The 27,653-nt window shown below is 30.1% G+C and overlaps 1 protein-coding gene across 1 annotated transcript; it reads left to right on the top strand.

Moving 5' to 3' along the window:
* Positions 1-27,409, top strand: LOC127710235 (sorting nexin-8-like). Its single transcript, XM_052216001.1, has 14 exons — positions 1-61; positions 163-287; positions 2,619-2,751; positions 10,493-10,686; positions 11,223-11,340; positions 14,011-14,132; positions 15,532-15,612; positions 16,346-16,506; positions 16,941-17,073; positions 17,404-17,472; positions 22,801-22,914; positions 23,353-23,391; positions 25,824-25,973; positions 26,843-27,409. Exons 1-14 carry the CDS (start codon positions 31-33, stop codon positions 26,978-26,980), a joined length of 1,608 nt encoding a protein of 535 aa, XP_052071961.1. The 5' UTR covers positions 1-30; the 3' UTR covers positions 26,981-27,409.
* The last annotated feature ends 244 nt before the right edge of the window (positions 27,410-27,653 follow it).

Raw genomic sequence — 27,653 nt, forward strand, 5'->3', positions numbered from 1 at the left:
GGAGGATGGTCACATGACTACTATTTTTAGATGGACAAAATGTCGGCAGATCTAACGTTCGGTAAGATTTAACTTGTTGCATAACATATCTATGTTTATGCTCATCTTTTGAAGAAAGTAATTATTTTACATGAAGTTAACTATTTTATTTTTCGTTAATAGGGTCCGTACCGCCATTTTATCGAGAGGTGTACGAAATATTATGTCCCAACCAAGAACAGGTTGACGAAGATCTGCTGGTCAACCTTTTACTGAAATCAAGTTTACCAAGAGCGACAATTACTCAAGTAAATATTGAAATTATACCATTATATATTGATATTAATACTGTAATATTTTAAATAGTTTGATTAATGCAACAATTGGCTTGCGAAAAGCACATGTTCTGCCAAAGAAAAGAACAACTTTAAGTTTAATATATTTTGTCAACACCGGAAACTCCCCTCTACTAATTAGGTACTGTACATGTAGATAGTCACCTGATTGTTTACATCAGGTAAATAGACAAACTATTAGTAATAACACAGAGTTTAGATGTTAATGTAGTTATGACATTACAAAGGCATTTATTAAAATGATATTTATTTAAGGTTTTTACTTTTAGATATTACATGAAAGTTTTAAAATATAATAGCCTTTCAAGACGTCATAATTATTTGGACAAATCATTACCTTGCACTTCATGCAACTGTCACCTTGCATTTCATGCAAATGACAGATGTGTTGTGTAAAATTGGTATAAAACCTTTATATTCAGATAAAAAAATATGTTTTTATTTGAACAAATTTAGACAGGCCTGCAATGTCATGAATGTCAAGTTTTGAATTTCTGTTTTTATGTCCAGTTTAATTATACCCCATGAAACGAAGTTCCATAGGGTATAATGTTTTTGACCCATTCACAGCCCTGTTCTTGTCATCGCAACTCCTTTGAAATAACACAACAGAATTTCATGAAACTTTGTAGGTGACAAGGACATACTATGTAGATATGCATTATTGCATATCGACAGGAAATTATGTTTTTTTTCTTCAAGGAGTTATATATACTACTTTGAACTTAGAATTTTTTCCTTAATATACTATTGCAACAGTTTGTCATCACAACTCCTCTGAATCCACACAACAGAATTTCATGAAACTTTGTAGATAATAAGAACATGCTATGTAGATATGCATATCGACAGAAAATTATGATTTAATTATTTTTCTAGAAGTTATGCCTATTTGAACATAGAATTTTGGCCATAATATACTACTGTAACAGTTGTCATCGCAACTCCTCTGAATCCACGCAACAGAATTTCATGAAACTTTGTAGATAATTAGAACATATATACTATATAGATGTGCATATCCACAAGAAATTTATATCAGTAGACTTTTGTAGCAGTTATGAGTCTTTGAACTCAGGAATCTGGTGATATTTTGTTTGCCCAGTGACAATGTGGGGGCGTGCGGTATGTGAGCGTGCTCATAAAGGTTCTTTAATTTACAATAGTACAGGGGCAAGTTTTCTGATCTGTTGGTCTGCTCCTCCACCTATCTCGTATGAGGATAAAGTTTTGGTTTGAGGTAGTTAGTCATTATATACATCAACCTCATACATGTACATTGTACTTTGTACAAATGTTTGTTACGAAGTGAACTGTTTAATACATGTATATATACATGATACATGCCTAATAAGGGTATTGACCAAGATTTTATGGTTCACTGAACATAGTAATGTGATAATGGGAGCAGTGCATGATGTGACCTTTGGACACATATATTCCATTATCACTGAACTAGTATACATATTTGTTTAGGGGCCAGCTGAAGGACGCCTCCGGGTGCAGGAGTTTCTCGCTGCATTGAAGACCCATTGGTGGCCTTCGGCTGTTGTCTGCTCTATGGTCGGGTCGTTGACACATTCCCCATTCCCATTCTCAATTTTATTCTTTTTAACATGTTGTGGGAAGATATGACATCCGTGATTTTAGAAAACTTGCTTGTTTTCAGATAATGGGTAAAGTAATATCAAAGCTTGCTTTTGTTTATGTGAACGTAAAAGATCTGTCATGACTCATGAACCAGTGCAATTCTTTGTTACTGATTTAAAAAATCTTACATTTTGTACCTCTTGTCAACTTCAGTTACAAAATGATTTGTACACACTTACATGTATCATGCTTATCTATATTCTGTCGATCATGTCAATGGAAAAGTTACAATGATTAAAAAATAATATTTGTTGGATAAAAAAAAAATATTTGTTGGATCATGTTAAAGTTTTGGTCAATTCAACTTGAAAGTTACGAACATGTTCATTATGGAGTGAACTATTTGATAAACCCGGTATACATGTACTCCTAATGAGGTTTTGAAAGATGCTTCACAGTTCAATGAACATGGAAATAAGTTAGTGTGAGCTGGGCATGGTGTCCTATATATGGACACATATGTTTGTTGTCTCATGAATCAAGGCAGCAGTTTGTAACATATCCCTTTTTTTCAGATTCTCATTTTCTGCTTTTTTGTGCTAATGTAGTAAGAAAATATGTGAATAAACACAATAAGGCTAAAAAAACTAGTTACGTAATCCCATGGTAAAGTTTTCTGTTTCAATACTTCAGATTTGGGATGCAGTGGACAATAAAACAGGATTTGTAAATAGAAATGGATTGTACAAAGCTTTGGCACTCACAGCTCTGGCTCAGAATGGGAAAACTATACATGATAAACTTCTGGAAAGCTATGCTGGTCAAGGTCAGTTTGTATACATAAGTTTTATTTCAGGTTCATGTATATATTATGAGGTAAAAAACTATGAACATATGACAGCACTGATTTTATTGCCTTATTTTTTAGTGGAAAGTTGCAGCTGCAGAATCTCAAAATGAGAGATTCTCCTTTCTATTTCCATGATTTAGCCTCATCAACATGATCAAAGCAAACAAAAAAAAGTTTTGGCAGAGTATTATTACAATTATAGACATATATATAATATTTGAATGATAGAATTGGCAGCAACTTTTGATCGTTCAGCTGTAAGATACCTTTATCTATGATTTATTAAGAATTTGGCCAGTATATTGATATTATTTAAGTACATCTGTTATTCCTATATTGACTTCTATATAGAGGATTTTCACTCGGAAAAGTCTGTCAATTATGCATACCTTTATGTAGTCATTTGCAGTTGCTTTTTTCATGACATCACAATAGTAAATTCAGAGGAATGCAAGAAAATTTATATACAGTTACATATACTATTTTATTAGATAAAATGCCTTTTATACATTGTAATTGTTATTCAAATTATGATTTGATAGTCAAACATTTTAATGAATTTAAAGTTCCCTTTTATGAATTATTACGTCTGTTGATTTGTGTTCATTTGGTGTAAATGGCATGATTGAACATTGGACTTTTACTGTAACTAAATAACATACCGGTAAGCATTTTGACATTGGAAACGTACAGAGAAATGCATATGAAAGTGGTCTATAATATTGCATTTTTTTATGTTTTATGTATCAAAATAAGATGACATGAAGAAAAAACATATTTTTTACTTAAAAATCAATTCGTCATTATAATGGTATTTGATATGTCATAGGTCTCTCATTTTAAAAATCTCTTAACAATACATTAAATATTCATATCTTTCATCATGTCTTTAGTATTACATACCAAGTTTGCAATTTAAAAGTGGTGCATTATATGGTTTGAAAAAAAAAATGAATTACTTTCAGTTAAATTATCCATTGGCTTTTATGAAGTAGAAAAATTAAATCAAAAATTATCTAGGTATCTGGATATTAAAGATTTAAAGTCCATTATCAGACAAAATTTTAATAATTCGTATAATTAGTTACATGCATGACATAACATCAAGTGATATATAAATGGTCATGTAATTTTTTTATACGACCGCAAAAATTAAAAAATTTTTGGTTGTATATTGGTATGACGTTGGCGTCGTCGTCGTCCGAAGACACATTGGTTTTCGCACTCTAACTTTAGTTTAAGTGAATGGATCTCCATAAAATTTTACCATAAGGTTCAATTCCACGAAAGGAAGGTTGGGATTGATTTTGGGGGTTATGGTACCAACAGTTAAGGAATTAGGGGCCAAAAAGGGGCCAAAAATAAGCATTTTTGTAACTTCCTGACAATAACTTGTGTGTAAGTGTATGGATCTCTCTGACATTGTACCACAAGGTTCCATATCACAAAGGGAAGGCTGTAATTGATTTTGGGGGTAATTGCCTCAAAATTTTAGGAATTAGAGGCCAAAAAAGGGGCAAAAAACAAGCATTTTTCTAGTTTCATGACAATAACTTGTGTGTAAGTGTTTGGATATTTCTGAAATTGTACTACAAGGTTCCATATCACAAAGGAAAAGCTGGAATTGAGTTTGGGGGTAATTGCCCGAAACGTTTAGGAATTGGGGGCCAAAAAGGGGCCAAAAATAAGCATTTTTCTAGTTTCCAGACAATAACTTGTGTTCAAGTGTATGGATCTCTCTGAAATTGTACTGCAAGGTACCATACCACAAAGGGAAGGCTGGGATTGAGTTTGGGGGTGATGAATCATAAGGGGGTTCAAAAAATTTGGGGGGGGGGGGGGGGGGGTTTTTCTTTTTCTTTTTCCTTTTTTTCCTTTTTTTTTTCTTTTAAAATTTTCCATTTTAAGTTGGTTATTTCTGATTTATATTTAAAAGCAAATAATAATGATATGGTAGGAGATACACACCAAACAGGATGTGTAAATTATTATATAATAAGTATTGTGCAATAGCAAGAAATTTTCAATTGCACAGTATTGCACAATAGCAAGAAATCTTCAATTGCACAGTATTGCGCAATAGCAAGAAATCTTCAATTGCACAGTATTGCGCAATAGCAAGAAATATCCAATAGCACAATATTGCGCAATAGCAAGAAATTGTCAATTGTACAGTATTGCGCAATAGCAAGAAATATTCAATTGCACAGTATTGTGCAAAAGAAGATACTTCGTATAAATTGCTTATTTCTTGATCAATTTCAATGGGGTTTTATTCTTGAATTCTTGGGGTTCTTTAATATGCTGAATCTAACCGTGTATTAAGTTTTTGGATTTTGGGCCCCGTTTTTAAATTGGTCCACATTGAGGTCCAAAGGGTCCAAAATTTAACTTTGTTTGATTTCATCAAAAATTGAATTATTGGGGTTCTTTGATATGCCGAATCTAACCGTGTATTTAGATTCTTAATTTTTGGTTCCGTTTTCAAATTGGTCTACATTAAGGTCCAAAGGGTCCAAAATTAAACTTAGTTTGATTTTAACAAAAATTGAATTTTTAGGGTTCTTTGATATGCTGAATCTAAACATGTATTTAGATTTTTGATTATGGGCCCAGTTTTCAAGTTGGTCCAAATGGGGGTCCAAAATTAAACTTTGTTTGATTTCAACAAAAATTGAATATATGGGGTTCTTTGATATGCTGAATCCAAACATGTATTTAGATTTTTGATTTTTGGGCCCCGTTATCAACTTTGTCCACATTGAGGTCAAAAGGGTCCAAAATTAAACTTTAATGAGATATAACGAGTCCAGAACCAATCCTATATATACCAATACATATTCTTAGTATTAGATTTTATTTCATAATCTATTTTGTTCAATTCAATATTTTATCATAAATATTTGTTGTTTTTTAAGGTGTTTCGGTTAAGGTTTAACTACCAAGGCTTTTCCTCATCAGGTATCCCAAGCCTCTAACTAATAAAATAATCAGTTTCAAAAGGAAAGTTCAAAGCATCCATACGCATAGAATTTAAATATTCTGCATACAGGGATACGACACCTGGTAACTTTGTATTGATGTATTGTACTCTAAATTCAATTCCGCTCTCTCATGTTTAGAAAGATTATTTCTAACTTTGTTTATTTTTAGTCTGCATATTTCCATCTTTGTGGCAAATAGATAATTTTCTATTGTGTTGTTTGTTAAAGAGGGTTTGAATCCCGATTTGATTCTAAAAGGATGATTGGTGTCCGCATTAGATTTTTCACTAAAGTGATATTTGCATCGCATTTTTCTGCCTAGTTCGTCAAAATCTCGTAAGAGATTTTGTTTAATGTATTTTACATCAGGACTGGGAATAAATTTTAATCCCTTTGCAAGAACTAATATTTCATAGTTTCATCAAAAATTGAATTCTTGGGGTTCTTTGATATGCTGAATCTAACCATGTATTTAGATTTTGGATATTTGACCATAATAGGTGAATGTCCAATTTAAAATTTTTAAGTTCTTAGACCACATTCATTTTGTGTCAGAAACCTATGCTGTGTCAAATATTTAATCACAATCCAAATTCAGAGCTGTATCAAGCTTGAATGTTGTGTCCATACTTGCCCCAACTGTTCAGGGTTCAATCTCTGCGGTCGTATCAAGCTGCGCCCTGCGGAGCATTTTATTATTTTCTACAAGAGTTTACTTGACATATTTCTTGTGATTCTAAAAACATAATTTGATGCAGTCACATTACATAATTAGTCAAATAAAATGGTGGAAAATCATAGAATAGCCTTGGCCTGTTTCTTTATATCATAATATGTTACACCAACTTCATACCAGGAAATATTTCAGTCTTCATTCATGGTATTTACAGATGATCTGATGAAGATCTAATCATGCATAACTTTTAAAAAAATAAAATAAAATTAATGCAGGTGAATAGATATTAATGATAGATGAAAGCCATTCACTGAAAAGATAATTTAATTTGGTAGGTTCCAAATGAAGCATAAGCTGTATTAGTTTATGACTTATTCAGTTTTAGTACAAGTGGTACATATGAATTCCTACTTGAGCTACTTGTATCTATGTAGTTGGATGCTGTAAATTTTTTAAGTTGACACAAGTGGTACTTTATCATTAGTACAAAAGTAGTCTGTACATGTAGTTGTCTCTAGCGTCTAGAGGGTGGTGTGACCAAAACATGTCATGATATGACCGATATTTACAAGTTTAAAAAAAAATTAAAATAGAAAACTTTTAATCAGCAATTGGCCTAAAAAAAGATTTAAAACAAAAACGTGCCCTGCAAGCTTTGTCATTGTTTGTGTGTGTTGAGTATTTGTGAAAGTGTCAGATATTTGGTTATCTCTGATGAATTTATTTACAAGAAGTCATGACTTCAGCCTTGGAATGGATATAAGCTTGTTTTGTGGGTTTTTATACGACCGCAAAAAAATTTTTGTGGTCGTATATTGGTATGACGTTGGCGTCGTCGTCGTCGTCGTCGTCGTCGTCCGGTGTCGTCGTCCGAATACGCATTAGTTTTCGCACTCTAACTTTAGTTTAAGTGAATGGATCTCTATAAAATTTTACCATAAGGTTCAATACAACAAAAGGAAGGTGGGGATTGATTTTGGGGGTTATGGTACCAACAGTTAAGGAATTAGGGGCCAAAAAGGGGCCAAAAATAAGCATTTTCTAGTTTCCAGACAATAACTGTGGAACGGTGTATGGATCTCTCTGAAATTGTACTACAAGTTTCCATACCACAAAGGGATGGTTAGGATTTGCTTTGGGGGGTTATGGCTCAAACCGTTTAAGAATTAGGGGCAAAAAAGGGGGAAAAACAAGGTTGTCCTGGTTAATGGACAAATACTTTAGTACAAAACATAATTTAAAGCAGTGTAAGGGAGATAAATCAAATACATCATTGAAATTATCTCCCTTACACTGCTTTTAAATTATGTATAAAGTAATGGTTAATGAACAATTAAGATAATTTAAAACAGTGTAAGGGAGGTAATCCAAATACAACGTTTTGGTTACTTCCCTTACACTGCTTTTAAATTATGTTTAAAGAAATGCATATTTATAAAGGAAGACCAGTAAAAATATCTGCAAATGTTGCATCTTTTTTTTTTACAAAAAAATCCATATGAAAGATTTGACACTATATTTTAAATTCTATTATAAAATAGATTAAGTTAGCACTATGGTAAATTTAAATGGGTAATTATGGTTTGGGGGGAAAAAAGGGGGGGGGGGGGTAAAAAAAAATTGTGGGGGGTCAATTTTTTCTCATTTCAGATTTCAGAAATTAAAAAGAATTATTCTTCAAATATTATTTTTTTTTCAAATTTCAAATATTGAAAAATTTCAAGAAGTAATCTTTAATTGCACAGTATGGCGCATTAGATTTGTAAAATCTTTGACCACATTTATTTATTTGTTATGCCGAATCTAACTGTGTATTTAGATTTTTAATTTTGGATCCAGTTTTCAAATTGGTCTACATTAAGGTCCAAAGGGTCCAAAATTAAACTTTGTTTGATTTTAACAAAAATTGAATATATGGGGTTCTTTGATATGCTGAATCTAAACATGTATTTAGATTTTTGATTTTTGGCCCAGTTTTCAAGTTGGTCCAAATTGGGGTCCAAAATTAAACTTTGTTTGATTTCAACAAAAATTGAATATATGGGGTTCTTTGATATGCTGAATCTAACCATGTATTTAGATTTTTTATTTGTGGACCCCGTTATCAAATTGGTTCATATTGAGGTCAAAAGGGTCCAAAATTAAACTTTGTTTGATTTCATCAAAAATTTAATTATTGGGGTTCTTTGATATGCCAAATCTAACCGTGTATTTAGATTTTTAATTTTGGGTCCCGTTTTTTAAATTGGTCTACATTAAGGTCCAAAGGGTCCAAAATTAAACTTAGTTTGATTTTAACAAAAATTGAATTTTTGGGGTTCTTTGATATGCTGAATCTTAACATGTGTTTAGATTTTTGATTATGGGCCCAGTTTTCAAGTTGGTCCAAGTTGGGGTCCAAAATTAAACTTTGTTTGATTTCAACAAAAATTGAATATATGGGGTTCTTTGATATGCTGAATCTAAACATGTTTTTAGATTTTTGGCCCAGTTTTCAAGTTGGTCCAAATTGGGGTCCAAAATTAAACTTTGTTTGATTTCAACAAAAATTGAATATATGGGGTTCTTTGATATGCTGAATCTTACCATGTATTTAGATTTTTTATTTGTGGGCCCGCTATCAAATTGGTTCATATTGAGGTCAAAAGGGTCCAAAATTAAACTTTGTTTGATTTCATCAAAAATTGAATTATTGGGGTTCTTTGATATGCCAAATCTAACCGTGTTTTTAGATTTTTAATTTTGGGTCCCGTTTTTTAAATTGTCTACATTAAGGTCCAAAGGGTCCAAAATTAAACTTAGTTTGATTTTAACAAAAATTGAATTCTTGGGGTACTTTGATATGCTGAATCTAAACATGTGTTTAGATTTTTGATTATGGGACCAGTTTTCAAGTTTGTCCAAGTTGGGGTCCAAAATTAAACTTTGTTTGATTTCAACAAAAATTGAATATATGGGGTTCTTTGATATGCTGAATCTAACCATGTATTTTGATTTTAAACATTGGACCATAATAGGTAAATTAAAAAAAATTGAAGTTCTTAGACCACATTCTTTCTGTGTCAGAAACCTATGCTGTGTCAAATATTTAATCACAATCCAAATTCAGTGCTGTATCAAGCTTGAATGTTGTGTCCATACTTGCCCCAACTGTTCAGGGTTCGACCTCTGCGGTCGTATCAAGCTGCGCCCAGCGAAGCATTTTATTGTCAATTGTTAAAGGCTGTTATAATACATAGTGTCATCTTGATGTTTTTTTTTGGATAACATGTACATTTGTTGTTAGTTTACTGAATCATTGAAGTTTATCCCATATCATATATAATCTAATTATATTCATATTTTTGAATTCCTTGTTGTTCAGTTGTCTGTTCTAAAAATGGTTCTTTCAAATGAAAAGGAAACTTAAGTTGAGTAATAATATCAGATCTGACCATAACATTTTTCTTAAGTTTTCTTGGCCAAAATATTCAGCTTGTACTTCACTAAGATATGCCAATAAATGAAAGGATGGATGGATCAGCACTGTCATTGGTTATTCTGACTCAGAGTTGACCAGTCTTTGCTCCTACTCCTATATGCAGTGTGCTTAGAAGGGAAGCAGCAAATACTTTTCAAGTCGATGATTTGACTAGTCTTGGGATTGAACCCGCAAACCTCCCTCAAGCAAGATGAGCACAATGCCATGACGTTATGAAAGTGACTGAATCAGATCATAAAAATTCCAATTACACGAACAGTAAATTCAGAAATTAATGCACGCATATTTATTTCAAATCCTCGACCTTTGGAATAAATGTAAAATTTACCAGGTAATTATATTTTTGTGATTGTGTAAAAATTTTATGAAGGAAACTACTGAAAATACGAATGCCAGTTTTATAACTGGGAACCAGATACTGTTGCATTTTTTTAATAATAAAAACTTTGCAACAATTTCTGATTTAACAATAAACCAAATTGGAAATAAATTTCAGATAGTCAGCTACTTGAAAGGTTTGTTATTTAACAGTTGCATAATTTATGTAAAATTATCCTGTATTAATTTTCCTTTCAGAGTTACCAAAGCCATCCTTGGGTGATTTAGGCGACTTGAGATCAACTAGTGTTAAACTACGAAGAGAAAAAAATCCTAACATTTTAGGTTACAACTATCGAGAATTGTGTGATTTAGATGCTATCAAAGTAGAATTAATGCCTGAAAAGAAAGGAATCATTTTAAAACATGTAGAATATGAAGTTACTAGTCGGGTAAATCATACTTATTAGATAATTAGATTAGCAAGACAATGGCAAATAACGAAAATAATTTGATTAAAAAAAATTGAAGGGTATACATTGGATGTAAATTTAATGGAGGGAGCAACCCAACAGTACAAGTAAGAACATAAACACATGTGTACTCTCAAAGTACCACATTATGCACAAAAGTGGTTAATTTTGATTTTTTTAGCATTAAAACAGAAAAATTCAATCTTCTTGCATTATTTTCTGACTTGGAAAAATTTGGAAATAAACTAAAGATTTGAGTATTGCAATTTTGAAAAAAGAAAATAACAATATACTAATCTGGTCCTTTTTTCAGAAGTTTGATTGAATTGATTAATTTTGTTTTCTGACTGAAACTGACAATTTCATTTGTAAATGAAAGACATTTCAATCAAAAAAGCATGACAAAAGTGAGTGCCATTGTAAATAAGTACCTGAAAAAAAAATGGGTTTCTGTTTACTGATTTTGATGAATTTCTTGGATAGTTAGCAGCAATCAATGATTTGATATTTTTCAGAACTACAAAACTACCGTCCTACGTCGCTACAATGACTTCTTTGCATTCCAAGAAATGTTAATGTTGAGATTTCCATATAGATTAGTACCTAGACTACCTCCAAAGAAAATGATGGGCGGTAAGTCAAAATATATCTCTTCATTGTAAAATACAATCGAAATATATATATAAATATACAGTTCATGTATGAAGTTTTCAGACTTTTTTTAAGAGAGTATAGTGTTTTCAGGTGATGGATGTCAATTTATGGCTAAAACAACTTCTTACTAAAAGGTACATACAAAGGCAGATATGAGGTAGTCTTTTTAATGACAGGGTTTCTAACTATTTTGATCTGAGCATCACTGATGAGTCTTATGTAGACGAAACGCTCGTCTGGCATATCAAATCATAAGGCTGTTACCTTTGATAACTATTAGGTTAGGGCCTCATTTGTCTTAAACTATTAACTGAAATTTGAACTTTTAAATTTAGATCTCAATATTAACATGTACCATGTGTACTGGACACAAAAAAGGTTAATAATAATTTATTAACTATTTTCACCATTACCAGTATGTGTCAAAACTATGCATTTTTGTCATTTAAAGAAAAATTAATTTACCAGTATACCATCATATGTCCTTATACTTCAAATGTTGATGAATATTCAAAATATATGAATAGACCTTATACATATACTGTAGTAAAGAAAATTCTACATGTACCTATTAATTAGTTTCAAGCAAAATGATATGTGATAAATCAGTTTTCTAGGCTAAGACCCTTACCACACTTTTTTTGTTTCGCAGTTTTTCTAGATTGTTAACAATCTTAAGGAGCTTGACATATATACTACATAGACACTTGTCTGTACATGAACCATACATGTATAGATCAATCAATACAGCAGTTATAATTTGATGGAGTTTATAATACTACAGTATTAGTCTTATAAATGATGTACTTATTGAATAAATGACAAGATGCTGGATGTCCCTATATATATAGCTTAAGTCTTGCAAATGATTCACTTAGGCATGATATAAAAGGCATACATCATTCAAGATTTTTTTATATTTAAGGAAGGAGCATGCAACACCATTTATTAAACTGAGAAATGATAATTACTTCACTATGTTCTGTTCTTTTGTATCATTGTTGTATTCTTAGTAAAATTTATACAATGATTTGTCAAATTACAATAAGTTGTAATTTTTTGTAAATTTCCAGAGGAAAAATGATGAAGCTCTCTCTCTGATAGCATGAATAGTTTTGAGAACTATGTTTTTTCAGGTTTATTTTTTTAAATCTTAAATAAAAAGGTAATCATACATTCAGTGATTGATTTCAGACATCTCACACATGAGATTAATGGAAAACATGCATTTTATTGTTATTATAAGTTCATTATTTATTCCATGTATTCTGAACTCTGAAATTTATGAAAATTGTTACCACATAAAGAATAGAACATAAATTATAATTTGAAACATAAAGTTTCTATGTTTTTATTTACTAGAATAACATTTAAAACATTCTTTCTGCACTAGATGTGCATTTTCAACAATTAATGTCATGAATGTCTCTTAAGTGATGCACAAGCATGACAAGGCCAAAATATTTGAAAAATAAAAAACAAAACAAAAAGCTTGTAAACGAAACAGTACAAAAAGTATAGCCAAAGCTAAGAATCAGAGCTTTGTATGAGGGAGATATATTCCTTAATTTAGAATAATTTCCAAAATTTTTAAACAGCAAATTGTAATAACACAATATCCTTATAGTGAATAGTCTAATATTATATGCATGAAAGTTAGTAATAAAAATTTTGTCATCAGAAATGAAAAATATAAGACAGGTTGTGTTTAAATCATGTAAAATATTGGGATTAAACAATATTTGATAAAAAAATTCTCTTACTGATGCATTTAATCATGTTAATAGTATTGAATTTATGAAAATTGGATGAGAAGTAGTGTCACATATGGTAGGTTTGAAAGTTTATTGTTTTTAAATTATTATACGTCTGACTTTTGAACATATATATTTAGAGTCTTATTTTTTACTAAATTTAAGTTAAAAATTTTATGAATTCAATTTGATGGAAATTTATGTCACAATTTTTTACTGCAAGACTTTAAAAAATTTGTTCAATCTAATATCTCAACATTCTTAAACTACATCAAATTTGAGTAAAGGTTCCTGATCTCCTATTTGACCTGATTAGAAGACATGATCCTTTTCTTAATGTAGGTTATCAGTTATAATGTGATAATTATTTCCATTTTTGGGTATATACACTACACAATGGTTATTGTATGCAAGTTTTGACAAGCTTTATCTGAATTTTACCATGGTCCTCTTTTGCTCCTCAAAATATCTGTCTAATTAAATGTTCTTTTTGAAATGGGTCATATTTTTAAAACTGATTTAAGCACTTTGTATCATCCTGCTTAGTGAAGTTAGCAGTTAAATTGATTGGGGTTGTAAATTTCTGATCGCTGCTCAAAATGTTTCTATATAAAAATAAGGAGATGTGGTATGATTGCAAATTATCCACCAGAGTTCAAACGACGAAGATAATAGCAATTATAGGTTACGGTAGGGCCTTCAACAATGAGAAAAACCAATACTGTATAGTTAGCTAATTTTCCTAGTGTATAACTTTTAAAAAGCTATAATTTAAACCCCATCAAAAGCTTTATCTACTGTTATTTATATCATTAATGTATTAAAGTTGTTTTATTAAAAAGAAATATCTTGTTTTGAGTTTCATTAATTATTTTACCATTTCTTAAAATTGTAGCAAATAGAGAATTTATAGAACAGAGACGAAAGTCACTACGAAGATTCTGTAACTTAGTGGCAAGACATCCGAAAATGTATGATGACAAACTAGTTAAATTCTTCTTGACTTTTAGTGGTTCGGTAAGTTATTTAAAAAAAATGTGATTAGAGAAAAACATTATGAGATAAAATTAATATATAATTGTTTTAAAAATGTACAAAAATGATGATAGTGTATGCCAATTTCTTTAGTACAAGTGACAGGAACACATTGCTTTCTTAAGTGTCAAAAAAATATGTTAATGGTATTTAATGTATAATCTAAAAATAAGGAGATGTGGTATGATTGCAAGGAGACAACTATCAATAAAGTTGTGTAGTAGTTTTTTTGCATTATTTGTAAAAAAATTTCAGAGGTATTTTTTTTTCATTTTTAATTATTATATCATAGTTTGTATTAAATAGCAGAAGGCAGTTATTTTGCCTTTTTCTTAACAATTTTTTTTTTTAAATCTCGAACAATATTAATAAAAAAAAGCTCTGAATCATAACCCTTTGCAAGATTATTATTTTCTAGTACAAATGTATTGCTAAGTTTATGTAGAAGATAATTAAGATACCAGTGTACACTGCTACTTTTTCATAGGTACTATTTCTGTACTAAAAATCTGTAGTACTGGAAATTTACTTTAATATTTTGTACTATTTCTTTACTTTAAAATTATTGTAATATTTAGGTACCTGTATTTTACAGTACTTGATTTGTACTAAAAAAGTTGGTACAGAAATAATACCAACAGTGATCGCAATATTCCATGTTTGAAAATTATAACTTTAAGAGATTTGAATAGACAAACTTTCAAAGTGCTGAAAATGTAACGGTGTAACCAAAAATCTGTAGTTATTAAATTTCAAGTATAAATCAAGTACTGTAAAATACAGGTACCTAAATATTACAATAATTTTAAAGTAACAAAATAGTACTGAATATTAAAAGTTGATTTCCAGTACTACAGATTTTTGGTACAGAAATAGTACCTATGAAAAAGTAGCTGTGTATAATTATGTAATCTCATTTAAAAAATACAGATCCTGTGTCCTAGCTTCGCTTACAAAGATCTATAACAACGCTCCATTCTACTTTCTGTTCTGGTAATTATTACATAAGCCAATGTAATATCAGCCTTTAACTTTTTGAAGGTGTGTATCATTATAATAAAACCAGAGGACCCTGACAGTTCTTTTAATCAGAAAGTAAAATGGAGTGTTGTCAGATCCTTGAAAGCAAAGCTTTATCAATTTTAATCATATTGCAGTATATATTTATGGTTTTTGATTGTCCCTTGACCATTCCTCCCCTTTCTATGTATTAGACTTAGGCAGACAATGTGATCACAAACTTATGTAAAGAATTGATAAAAGAATTAACCAGAAATTTTATTTATTCTTTTTGTGTTGGATTGCTGTATGATTGAATTTATCCAACATCTCCTTTGACTTTAGTTTTAACTTTCACTTGGTAAAAATGTTTGTTTTGTAGGATATGACGAACAAAATAAAGGAGGTATTCCGAGGAATCCCAGATGAGTTTATGACAAGTAATTTGGCCAGTAAAGCAAAGGTACATGTTTGTCTTTTTTCTTTTTTGAATGAGAAAAAAATATGCTGATTATTTCTGATGGATTTGATGTCAAACATCTATCTTATCAGACAGATAATTGTTTATGAATATTTCTATCTAAACTTTTCATGAAATAATCGTTTACTTTTGAAACTTTATTTACCATATGTAATAGAAGATGTTTCTGCCATTGAAATAAGTGTTTTACAGAATCTTCATTGATCAAAAAGTGACAAGTGCCTCTTTTATTAGTCATGTGTTTTTAAAAAAAAGTGCCCAAATTATGAAATGCTTATATTGAATAAAGATAAAAGGTTTAGTATGAATTTTGATTTAAAATTCAAAAGAGTCCTGGGATTTCAAGAAATGTTGACAGTATAGACATATCAGATTTGATGTATTGAAACAAGAAAAAAAGGTCAAAGTTCTAAACCACTTCACAAATGTATTATTATATATAAAGTGTTTCTTTGTCCCTACAACTTTTCCTTGAAATAGTCCTGGTAACATGTACACATGTTTATACTCATAAATTTAGGACTTCTAGTGAACAGTCTGAAGTATTGTATTGATATTGTCAATGAGATGAAAAGAGGTAGATATGTTTGTATACAGTTAGAAAACTTAGATTGATAGAGAGCATTTTGTCAAGAGATTATGTCAGTTGAATAAAGAAAGCTGCTTTAACACTAAACTATGATTTTTTTTTTAAAAGTGATGATATTATTTTTAGGAGTTAGTTCCCATGGACACCCAACAACAGATACAGAATAGTAAAGAACATATGAGAATGTTATACAATGGTGTGAGTAAGATGAAGGAAATATCTGAGAAGTTGGTAATGAGGGCCACTGGATATGCCTGTGATATGTTACAGTTTGGTCAGGAATTAAGGTAGAATTATATGTTACATATCACTCTGCTGTGGTATTTGATATGGAACTTAATTAATTTGATTAATTGTACTGTGTAAGCTATTTCAGATCGTGGCAGTCATTTCTTGAGTTTGAATGTTCATAATACCTAATAAAGAGTATTGATTCTATGTCACTTATTTCTCAGCTTCTTAACTGAGGAATGATATGGTATTTGAATTTGAACTTGTTGATAATAAGTTGTACTGTGTAAGGCATAGTCATATCTGCAAGGCAGTCTTTTCTTGTTTTTGCAATTAATTAAATATTTTATACCTCTGAGCATGACATCTTTCATCAATGTCTAATAATGAATTGGGTTATACTTTACATGACATCACATACAACTCCTCCTGATGTTGAAATTGGTTGATAAATAGAAAACTGTATGTTTCAACTATACATCTATTTCAGTTCATTTAGTAATGATGCAACTAGTGTCTCTGCCTGGGCAACAGGTCGAAGTGAAACATGGCATCACCTCAAGAAAGGCTTTAAACATCTGTCTGTGGAGTATGCAGCGTTAGGGGACAAAGCTGCACAAGAGGTTAGTTCTACTAAAAAATTACCAGTTATATTTTTTTTCAATTCTAGGAACAGTTTCCTTTAATTAGTAGTTTGAATAATAAATTTGTCATTCCAAAATTCGGTTCTTATTGTGACATAATAACATATTAAGCATTACGATATATGAATTGTAAAAGAAAATGCTCAAATTTGAAAGATGTTTTTAAGAATGTTAGGTATCCTAACCATTTTCAATTTGAACATCATATCACTATAATTTAAAAAAAAATCAATTGATAAAAATGCAAAGTATATTTACTTCTTCGCACAGTTAATTAATTTACTTTGTTTTTTTTCCCATTGAAAACAGGCAGGAGATACAGATAGTGAAGTCGTAGAGAAATTATGTTTATTTCAAGATTTACTGCTAGCCTATAAAGTGAGTTATGTTAATTAACTGTAAACCAACTTATTTTCAAAGATACTTTTATTCACGTTTAGACCTTTTTTGTTGCTTTGCGAGGATTCATTTTTGTGATTTCCTAACTTTTTTTATGATTTCTTATCAGAGAAGATCCTTTTTTGTAAATTTACTAGAGTTATCTTTCTTACCTCAGAACGTGATTTAGCTTGTACAACAGCTATTTCTCCAAGTACATCATATAATATTTCTAAATTTGCATGAATTAGTTGCGTTTCCATTTGCCGATTTATATTAACGCTATTTTTCTTCTCTGGAAAGTCAAGAAAATAAGTTGGTTTATAGTAAAATTGAGAATGGAAATAGGGAATGTGTCAAAGAGACAACAACCTGACCAAAGAGCAGAAAACAGCCGAAAGGCCATCAATTATAGTGTTTTGAATCTTATTGAGATATTATCAGCACTTATAAATTTTGCAAGCTAGTTTTCAAATCAGGGATCTCAATTCCCTGGAATTTATAATCATAAAACCAAATCACAGATCAAAAATTATAGAATCTGTAATACCGGAAAATTGTGTTGTTATAGGTTATATATAATGATTATAAATTCCAGGGAATTGAGACTGTATCGAATGCCCTTAATTCAATGCAAAGATAATATAATATATATAAGAGATTAAAATTCACTAAATCTTTGCATTGAATTAAGGGCATCTGATACAGTTTCATGGGAGTTAACTCATGGCGCGATGTTAAGCGATCGAATTCCTGCAAAACGTCACTTTTGGCAGGACGTCATGCGTGTAATTTTTCGTAATAAAAAAACCAATTTGAATATATTTCAAAGTATAAACTATGCCCCAATTTATGTTTCTCACACACATATAACTTCTACACTCTTTAGATAAGTGCATTTGACTCGAACAATTTGAGGATATAAACACAGAATAAAGTCTAATGAAATCATAAGAAATTAAAAACATATTATTGTTTCTGCTATTCCTCATCTTATATCTTCTGTGAGGGCTGTAACAATGTAGTTAACAAAATGTAGTATAGAAGAGTGACCCTGTTGATGTTAACATATAATGCATGCCAATTATCATTTTTATTATCATTCATCCCTAATAAAAATTTTGATTTGGATCCGATTTTCTGACAGCACACAAAAAAAATAGCTTTACGGCGCATTTTAGTGATAAGCAACGTCAATATCAATTTGTGTCAATGATCTTTAAAACTCATATCGCAAGTTCAGATAGCACAAAAATCCAGTTTTAATCATTGTAATCCCTTGTATAAAAAACATCAACACTTCAAAAGAAGTGAATTTCCTCATGGAAAATTATATAATTTATGTCAAATATGAGAGGACATGGTGAGAATGGTATGCCGCCATTTTTAACGATGATACAACTTTAAAAAAAATATGTAGTTATTTTCTAACAAAGTTATGCTATGAGGAAAGTATTCTGATTTTAATCGAAACTTTTACAACAACAAAAAAACCCATGAAACTGTGCAAAAATCATTAGCTATACTTTGAGGTTTCTACAACATTATGTGGTATTTCTGAACATTTACTAACCAGATTATCAATGCTTTGAGTGACTTGCTTTAAAACTGTAATTTCGGATGGTATATATGTTCAAATTTGGGAGAGGAATAAAAAAGACATAAAAACCAAAACCAAAGGGATGAATAGGTAACATGTCCTGTCTTCCAGATATAAATTCTATCATTTTCGCTAGATCAAAAGTTATGAAAAATTTCAAAATCATCGTTAAGTTTTCTTCAACTGTAATCATTCACCCGAATAACAGTTTGATTTTATAAATAAATGTGAAATTCTTAAAGAAGATAAGAATGTGAATAAAAGGATGTTTTGGGGGTATGTCAATGAAACAGCAGCCCACCAACCAAGCAAAAAAATATGTAGAGGTCAACATATGGTCTTAAACAATACACAAGTGTGTACAGTACCGGTATGTCTAGCTCTTAATGGCCGCAAGTCTTTAAATAAAGCCATAAAAAAAATCAACAGTCCACAATAACTATACCTAAGGTGTTTCTCAGTTGGATCATGAACAGAATAAAAAAGAGAGCAGTATTTATGATACATATATTCTTATTTCCCAAAACAATATTTTTATTTTAAGTAGCTCTTTATAAGCAATGTATATGGGTCATTATCAAAAAACATGCAAATTTCAATGAAGTAATATTTGGAAAAACGATGTCATTGTTTAAAACATTTAAATGTGTCCCTCTATTATATAGTATGGTAACAACTATTTTCAGAAATATGCAATGGGAAAAATGAAGGGTTCCTTCAATTTTAACAATTTTAGGTCATCCTTTGATAGAACTGTGTCAATGGTGTTACCAATTTAAAACATGCATTTAGGTACTAAATATTATTTTTAAACATCAAACAACTGTTCCAATTTGTTGTTAAGGTTTAAATTACTACTTATTGACATTATTCCTCTAGCTATACATTCTTTTTAAACATAAATTTTAGAATACATTGTCGTAAAAAAGTTGGCTGTCCAAATTATGGCTGTTGTAAATACTAAAAAATACACTTAAATTGAATATATGTATAATGTATAAGATGAAATGATAAGAATATGCTTAATCCTTCGTATACAACCTAAAAACGCTTTCATTTATGAATAAAAATTAAAAAGTATCGCATTTTTATATAGTAACATCACTGACTCTTCAGTAACTCCAATGACACAAAAGTATCACCATTGACAATACATTTCAAATTTTACTTTTATTAAGTACTAAACACAAAACAGAGAACACTGAGCAAAAGAAAAAGAAGAAAAAATAATTCTTAGGCTTAAAATTCTCAAATTATATAACATAATATCAATAACTAAAAATGTCAGTAGTGTTACTAAATAGTGTCATTGGTGTTACCAGCATACACCAGTTTTTGAAAATTTTGTATATGTAATACATGATATTGTTAAAACATTGTTAAATAAGTATTGTTTGTTATAAATAATATGATGTTTTGCTCGTTAAACATGAAAGAAACACCAAAAAATGCTGATTGTCATAATATATTCAGTGGTGTTACTAAGCTGGTCAATGGTGTTATTTTATTAAAATGGTCTCACCATTGACAGTAACACCATTGATTTTCAGGTGTATTTTAAGGTTTAGTTACAAAATAAGGGCTCCATTCCCCTATTTTGTATGGTGTTCCTGGTGCATGTTTCTACAATCAATACATTTCAAAATTCAAAGTTCAGGAATTTAAAAAAAAAAAATTTTTATAAGGGTACACCATGGACACTATTTTCAATTACGATATAGCTTGTACTTACTTTTAATATTTTTTTACTAAATTTTCAACATAAATGTTTGTTTTCTTTTGCATAACATGCTTACAAGTAACATTGCTAAGGGAGAAACTATTGTAAATGCTGAAATATTGAGAAAGCTAACTCTTACCCTACCAATTTGTCTTTTGGTTACACCATTGACTTAAAAAATGAGACTTTTCCTTTTGGTTAAATTTTTTATTATAAAACCAACATACACCTTCCAAATCATTAAAAAAATGTTTTTATGTATCAAATGCAATAAAAAGTGATAATTTCTAATAACAAATGATATGAATAATAGTCCTATTTCAGGTCTGAAGGGATTTATAGTTAAAAATAACAGTTGATTCTGGCTATATCCGAGGGTTTGAGAAAAAATTAAGAATGTTTTTATAACATTTCATACTGTAAACTGTGTATAGTGTATCACAAAACATTCATATCTTTCATATGTAATAGTTATTTTGATTCATTTTGATATAGTTTCATGTCTTTTGACTTGAAAAGACCAAATAACATAGTTTTGCATGTTTTTTTGATAATGACCCATATACACCTGAAAAATGTCGCCGATAACCTTGCGGAGATAATTGGCGGGAGAGGTCGAAATTGTCAGCCAGTGATGTCATGCATTTTCGCGCTAACATTGAGGTTACCAGGGGGGACGCAATTTTCAGGATAGATTGCGATTTATCTTCGAATCCAGCATGGTGACACATATTTTTTATTTGCTATTTTGAGTAAGCATGACAAAAGACAGAAAGTGTAGAAAAAGGCAATATAAGAACCTCTTGATTTCTACATTTTCAGGTAAATAAATATCCCACTTTGAGCATCTTATCGAATAATTAGCTATTCATTCTTGTAGGGATTTATTTTTTTCTCTTATTTTCACTTACCACAGCATCAGATTGAATCCAATCTCATCAATTTATGACGAAGAATATCTACTCCAAAATTTTTATAACTTTGCTGAATTGTTTTACTAAAGTGCAAAAATCCCCAACTTTCAGCCTCAATTTTCTCGAAAACAAGCACAGTGACCTATGTTTTATTTGATGATTTTTTTTCATAACTCGCCCAGGCCTACAACATATTTCAAAATTATAAAAATGACAATATAATGTGAAACTGTATTGGATCCCCTTAAAACTTAGATTTTCAATTCTAGAATATATTTTCACTGAACTAGTGCACATTTTTGTTTAGGGGCCAGCTGAAGCCCGCCTCTGGGTGCAGGATTTTCTTGCTGTGTTGAAGACCCATTGGTGGCCTTGGGCTGTTTTGTGCTCTTTTGTCAGGTTGTTGTCTCTTTGACACATTCCCCATTTCCATTCACAATTTTATTTCCTGACTTCAAATTATTAAGAAATTGTACTTTGCAATCAGGAGTCAAGTTAGAGATAATATATTTTTGAACTGATCATAAAATCAACTTGTAGGTGCATTATTTCAGGATTCCTAAATCAACTTGTAGGTGCATTATTTCAGGATTCCTAAATCAACTTGTAGGTGCATTATTTCAGGATTCTTAAATCAACTTGTAGGTGCATTATTTCAGGATTCCTAAATCAACTTGTAGGTGCATTATTTCAGGATTCCTAAATCAACTTGTATGTGCATTATTTCAGGATTCCTAAATCAACTTGTATGTGCATTATTTCAGGATTCCTAAATCAACTTGTATGTGCATTATTTCAGGATTCCTAAATCAACTTGTAGGTGCATTATTTCAGGATTCCTAAATCAACTTGTAGGTGCATTATTTCAGGATTCCTAAATCAACTTATAGGTGCATTATTTCAGGATTCCTAAATCAACTTGTAGGTGCATTATTTCAGGATTCCTAATCCTTTACAGATTACATTGTTTAAAAAAAAATATTTTGGTAGATTCTTTATAGACTTTTGTTATTAGAGAATATACTTTGGGAATAAACATATATATATGTAAGCAAAGAATTGTGTAGTATATTTAAGCCTAATCTTTATTTCAGGATCTAAATGACAGACATGAAAAGGGAGTTTTAAATGACCACCAAAGAGCAATTGCAAAAATGGGAAGTTATAAAAAGAAAAGAATGTCAGCAACTGTGAACACAGCCCCAGAGGTAGGTCAAGTTAGGCAACTTTCTTGAAAAAAATTGAGGATACCAAAATAATGCCAAAAATATTTGCCTTTGGATGCAAAGCACTCAATCAATTTTTTCAGTTTTATAAGAATGACATAAAAATTAAATGTGCATTATTTAATTGTATATATGCTCTAACATTGTTAGGTTAATTTTCTAGGCACTTTATAAATATTCTAAAGCCTGGCATTTCTTAATCATAAGAAATCCGATGGACAAGGTATAATTTACAGTTGTCAGACATTTAATTGTATATATATATATAAATAGATTTTCAAAGTAATTCAGTTTATTATAGTTTTGTTGTTACACCAGAAAATGATAACTTAGATTTATACAAATGTATGAGATCATTATAGCATGTTGTTAATAGTAATTTAATACATTGTGTAATATTGGATTTTTATCTCATTACAGGCAGGGACAGTAGAGCAATTAGAACAGAAAATTTTAGAAGTAAGTGTCAGAAAACAAAAGAAAGGAAAAGTTTCTTTTCCATTTGCCAAAACATTTTTGTCACAAATCACATTCCTTTCAAAAGCGTTGCCCATCTTACAGTAGCATGCTTTCAGATTGTGTGGGGTATTTAAGATTTAATCCACAGCAAACTTTTAAAAGTAAAATAACAAAAATACAGAACTCCAAGGAAAATTCAAAAAGGAAAGTCTCTTATCAAGTGGCAAAATCAAAAGCTCAAACACATCAAACGAATGGAAAACAACTGTCCTGACTTACAGGCATTTCCTTATATAGAAAATGGTGGATTAAACCTGGCTTTATAGCTAGCTAAACCTCTCACATTTTGCATTTGCTGTTTCTCCACTAATCACATTAGATTGAAGAGTAAGAGCAAAAAATAACGGAAGAATGTGTTTTGGTTGGGTGAAATGTCTTCCTGCAGATTGTTATCTTGTGAGCTACTAAGTAAAACATCTAACTCTTAAATAAAGTAGATTTTTTTGTAAACCTTCACTCCAAAGGAGGGAGAGTATACTGTTTCACCCTTTTCTGTCAGTTTGTCCGTCTGTCCCAAAAAAAAATCTTTCATATTTTTCTCAGAAACAACAAATCAGGAGCTGGTTTCACTAAAAACTTATGACTAAGATTGATCGTAATTATACTGAATTGTTCATGACTTACAATGAATCTAAGTCGTAAGTTTTTTTGTGAAACTGACTCCAGAGCTTCGTAAAATTTCGAATGTATGGTGTGTTTTCAGATTCCTATTTCCTCAACTTCCTGTTTACCAAATATTTATATTTTCTAATACAAAATGGCCATGATGAATTAAATTTTAGTCACATTTTCTATTGAACTACCAATAAACATTTTCTATGGAACTACAAATAAACATTTTCAATGGAACAACAAATAAACATTTTCTATGGAACTACAAATAAACATTTTCTATTGAACTACAAATAAACATTTTCAATGGAACAACAAATAAATATTTTCTTTGGACCTACAAATAAACATTTTCTATGGACCTACAAATAAACATTTTCTATGGACCTACAAATAAACATTTTCTTTGGACCTACAAATAAACATTTTCTTTGGACCTACAAATAAACATTTTCTATGGACCTACAAATAAACATTTTCTATGGAACTACAAATAAACATTTTCTATGGAACTACAAATAAACATTTTCTATGGACATACAAATAGACATTTTCTATGGAACTACAAATAAACATTTTCTATGGAACAACAAATAAACATTTTCTATGGACATACAAATAGACATTTTCTATGAACCTACAAATAAACATTTTCTATGGAACTACAAATAAACATTTTCAATGGAACAACAAATAAATATTTTCTATGGACCTACAAATAAACATTTTCTATGGAACTACAAATAAACATTTTCTATGGAACTACAAAATGGAACAACAAATAAACATTTTCTATGGACCTACAAATAAACATTTTCTTTGGACCTACAAATAAACATTTTCTATGGACCTACAAATAAACATTTTCTATGGAACTACAAATAAACATTTTCTATGGAACTACAAATAAACATTTTCTATGGACATACAAATAGACATTTTCTATGGACCTACAAATAAACATTTTCTATGGAACAACAAATAAACATTTTCTATGGACCTACAAATAGACATTTTCTATGAACCTACAAATAAACATTTTCTATGGAACTACAAATAAACATTTTCAATGGAACAACAAATAAATATTTTCTATGGACCTACAAATAAACATTTTCTATGGAACTACAAATAAACATTTTCTATGGAACTACAAATAAACATTTTCTGTGGAACAACAAATAAACATTTTCTATGGACCTACAAATAAACATTTTCTATGGAACTACAAATAAACATTTTATATGGAACTACAAATAAGAGCTTTCTAAAATTTGTTATCGATCTTCATGTAAGTATGCTAGCTATACTGCATGATTCATTTTCAGAATCATATGTTCATTGAATACTTAATATATATTCTAACACATAATGATCATTATTGAAATTTTAGCCACATTTTTTACATAACTAAAAATAAAAGCTTCCTGGAATTTGTTATCTGGGTTCATGTGAGATGTGTTTTCAGATTCATCACTTATCAATTTCTTGTTTACGTAATACTAATAAATTCTAACACATAATGGCCATGTATGAAGTTTTAGTCAAATGCTATAATGTGTGATTCATTTTTATGTCTGTTTTTACCTAATAATTTAAGCAAGGGTATCATTAGTGAGCAATAGCTCACAGTTCTGCTTGATTAGATGGTATTAGAAAATATTGATCCGATATGAATAATATGTTTTGCTCTTGAAGCAAAACCATTTAACATGTTTAAAGTGAATTTAAAATTTATTATGTATAATTATATATTTCAGCAAGAAGGTCAGATAGCCAATATGGAAAATAGAAATTACTTTAGTTTACATTGTCTTCAAATGGAAACACAACTAATTCATGCAAATTTAGAAATATTATATGATGTACTTGGTGAAATGGCTGTTATACAAGCTAAATCACATTCTGAGGTAAGAAAGATAACTCTAGTAACATATTGAATGTAGCTGCACTATTTAACAAAAAAGAGTAAAAAGATGTGTCAACCTTAAGGGGATAAAATAGCAAGGAATGTCAAGCAGTCACAAGTTCAGAAATGTATGCAGTTTGTTTGTCTCAAGCTTTACTCTAGGGTGACAAAAAGCAAACCCTAAAAGATCCAAAATAAAAAGGAAAACCATCACCATTCAAAACATCTGAAAAAATCATAATAATATGTCACCTAAAATTTCATTCAGTTGAGAGATATTTATAAGATAACAAAACATGCAAGATGTAGACTCTTCAATTTTTTGTCAGTTCAGACATTTTAGATTGGAAAAAAACAGTTTTAAAATTCAATGATTTGAACTCGTCAAAATGAATAAAGACAATTCATTTTTATGTTAAAAACTGCATCATGTGTTTCAAGGTTTTAATTGTTAAAAGCCTAGCTTTTACCAGTCTGGTTGAATTACAGATTATGTGTTCACACTCCGCATACAATGATTTGACAACACTCCATTTGACGTTCGGTTTTTAAGACCTTTCAGAATTCTCTTGTTTTGTTATAATGATACACATCTTTAAAAATTTGAAGCCAGGAAATTTCTTTACCTGATTTAATAATTACAAAAACAGAAAGTAGAATGGATAGAGGTCAATTCCGATTAAGTAAAGTATGAACACAGGATTTGTAATTAATCAGACTGACCTTTTAATACCTGTTTTATTTTTACAATTCATGAAAAAAGAATCAAGTAAAATAAATGAATCCTTAGTATTACTTTAGGGGAACTTATTCAAATTAATTTACCAATGTTCTTCATATACATTGTGTCATTTATATCAATATTTGTAGATTGGAAAAGTATGGAGTGAAATAAAACCAATTGTAGACAATTTACATGGTAGAGATAGTTCAAGGCCAAATTCACCAACAAGGACCTCACCGATTGGATCACCAATGACCAGCAGTGGAGGAGGGTTACCCATGTGATTAAGTTTACATTCCAGGAGACATCTGTCTTTGCAATACTATCTAGTCACCTTGTAAAGAAATGCTTCCTCAGCAAGAGTTATGATATTACATTGTCACTGCCTCAATTAGGATATTAACATATGGTCAAGTGCTAGATTCTTTAAAAAGAATCAAATATTAAAAGTACTCAAAGAATGGTCAGAATGGAAATAACTGAACTTACCATGCTTATTTAATCTTGCAATTGCCTAACAATCAGAAATGACAGGTTTGTTAATATACTATGATTGTTAACTTAAGGTTGGAAGAGTAATTTTCCTTTATTAGTTTATTTACAGTGCATTCTATATAAATTGTATTTCCAGTTGTAAAATTAAAAAGTGATAAGAAGCATAATTTTTGTACATTATATATTAAAAATTCTATTAAATGGAAAGTTGCACCATTTTTTGTTTTTTAATTTTTATACCAATTCACTATTCATAAGCAGACTGATACCTTTAAGAAGTGTATTTCTTTGGAGCATTTTTTTAAGGGAGTTGTGGAAGTTTGCACATTTTCGAAATTATCAGCATTTAAAGATAATTAGATCTGCATGGTGGCACTGCAATAATATATATTGAAACGTATGGCCATGACATATAATTTGAAATTTATACAGTTGAAAGTTTTTTATAACACTATGACAATC

Source organism: Mytilus californianus, unplaced genomic scaffold (assembly GCF_021869535.1).
Source record: "Mytilus californianus isolate M0D057914Y unplaced genomic scaffold, xbMytCali1.0.p SCAF_7, whole genome shotgun sequence".
Lineage (NCBI taxonomy): Eukaryota > Metazoa > Mollusca > Bivalvia > Mytilida > Mytilidae > Mytilus > Mytilus californianus.

Excerpts from the sequence above, each read along its gene's own strand:
- LOC127710235 (XM_052216001.1), top strand. The coding sequence starts at position 31 with ATGGACAAAATGTCGGCAGATCTAACGTTCG. Across the intron at positions 2,752-10,492 it reads GGAAAGCTATGCTGGTCAAG|AGTTACCAAAGCCATCCTTG; the intron begins GTCAGTTTGTAT and ends TTTTCCTTTCAG. Across the intron at positions 15,613-16,345 it reads ATTTGGCCAGTAAAGCAAAG|GAGTTAGTTCCCATGGACAC; the intron begins GTACATGTTTGT and ends TATTATTTTTAG.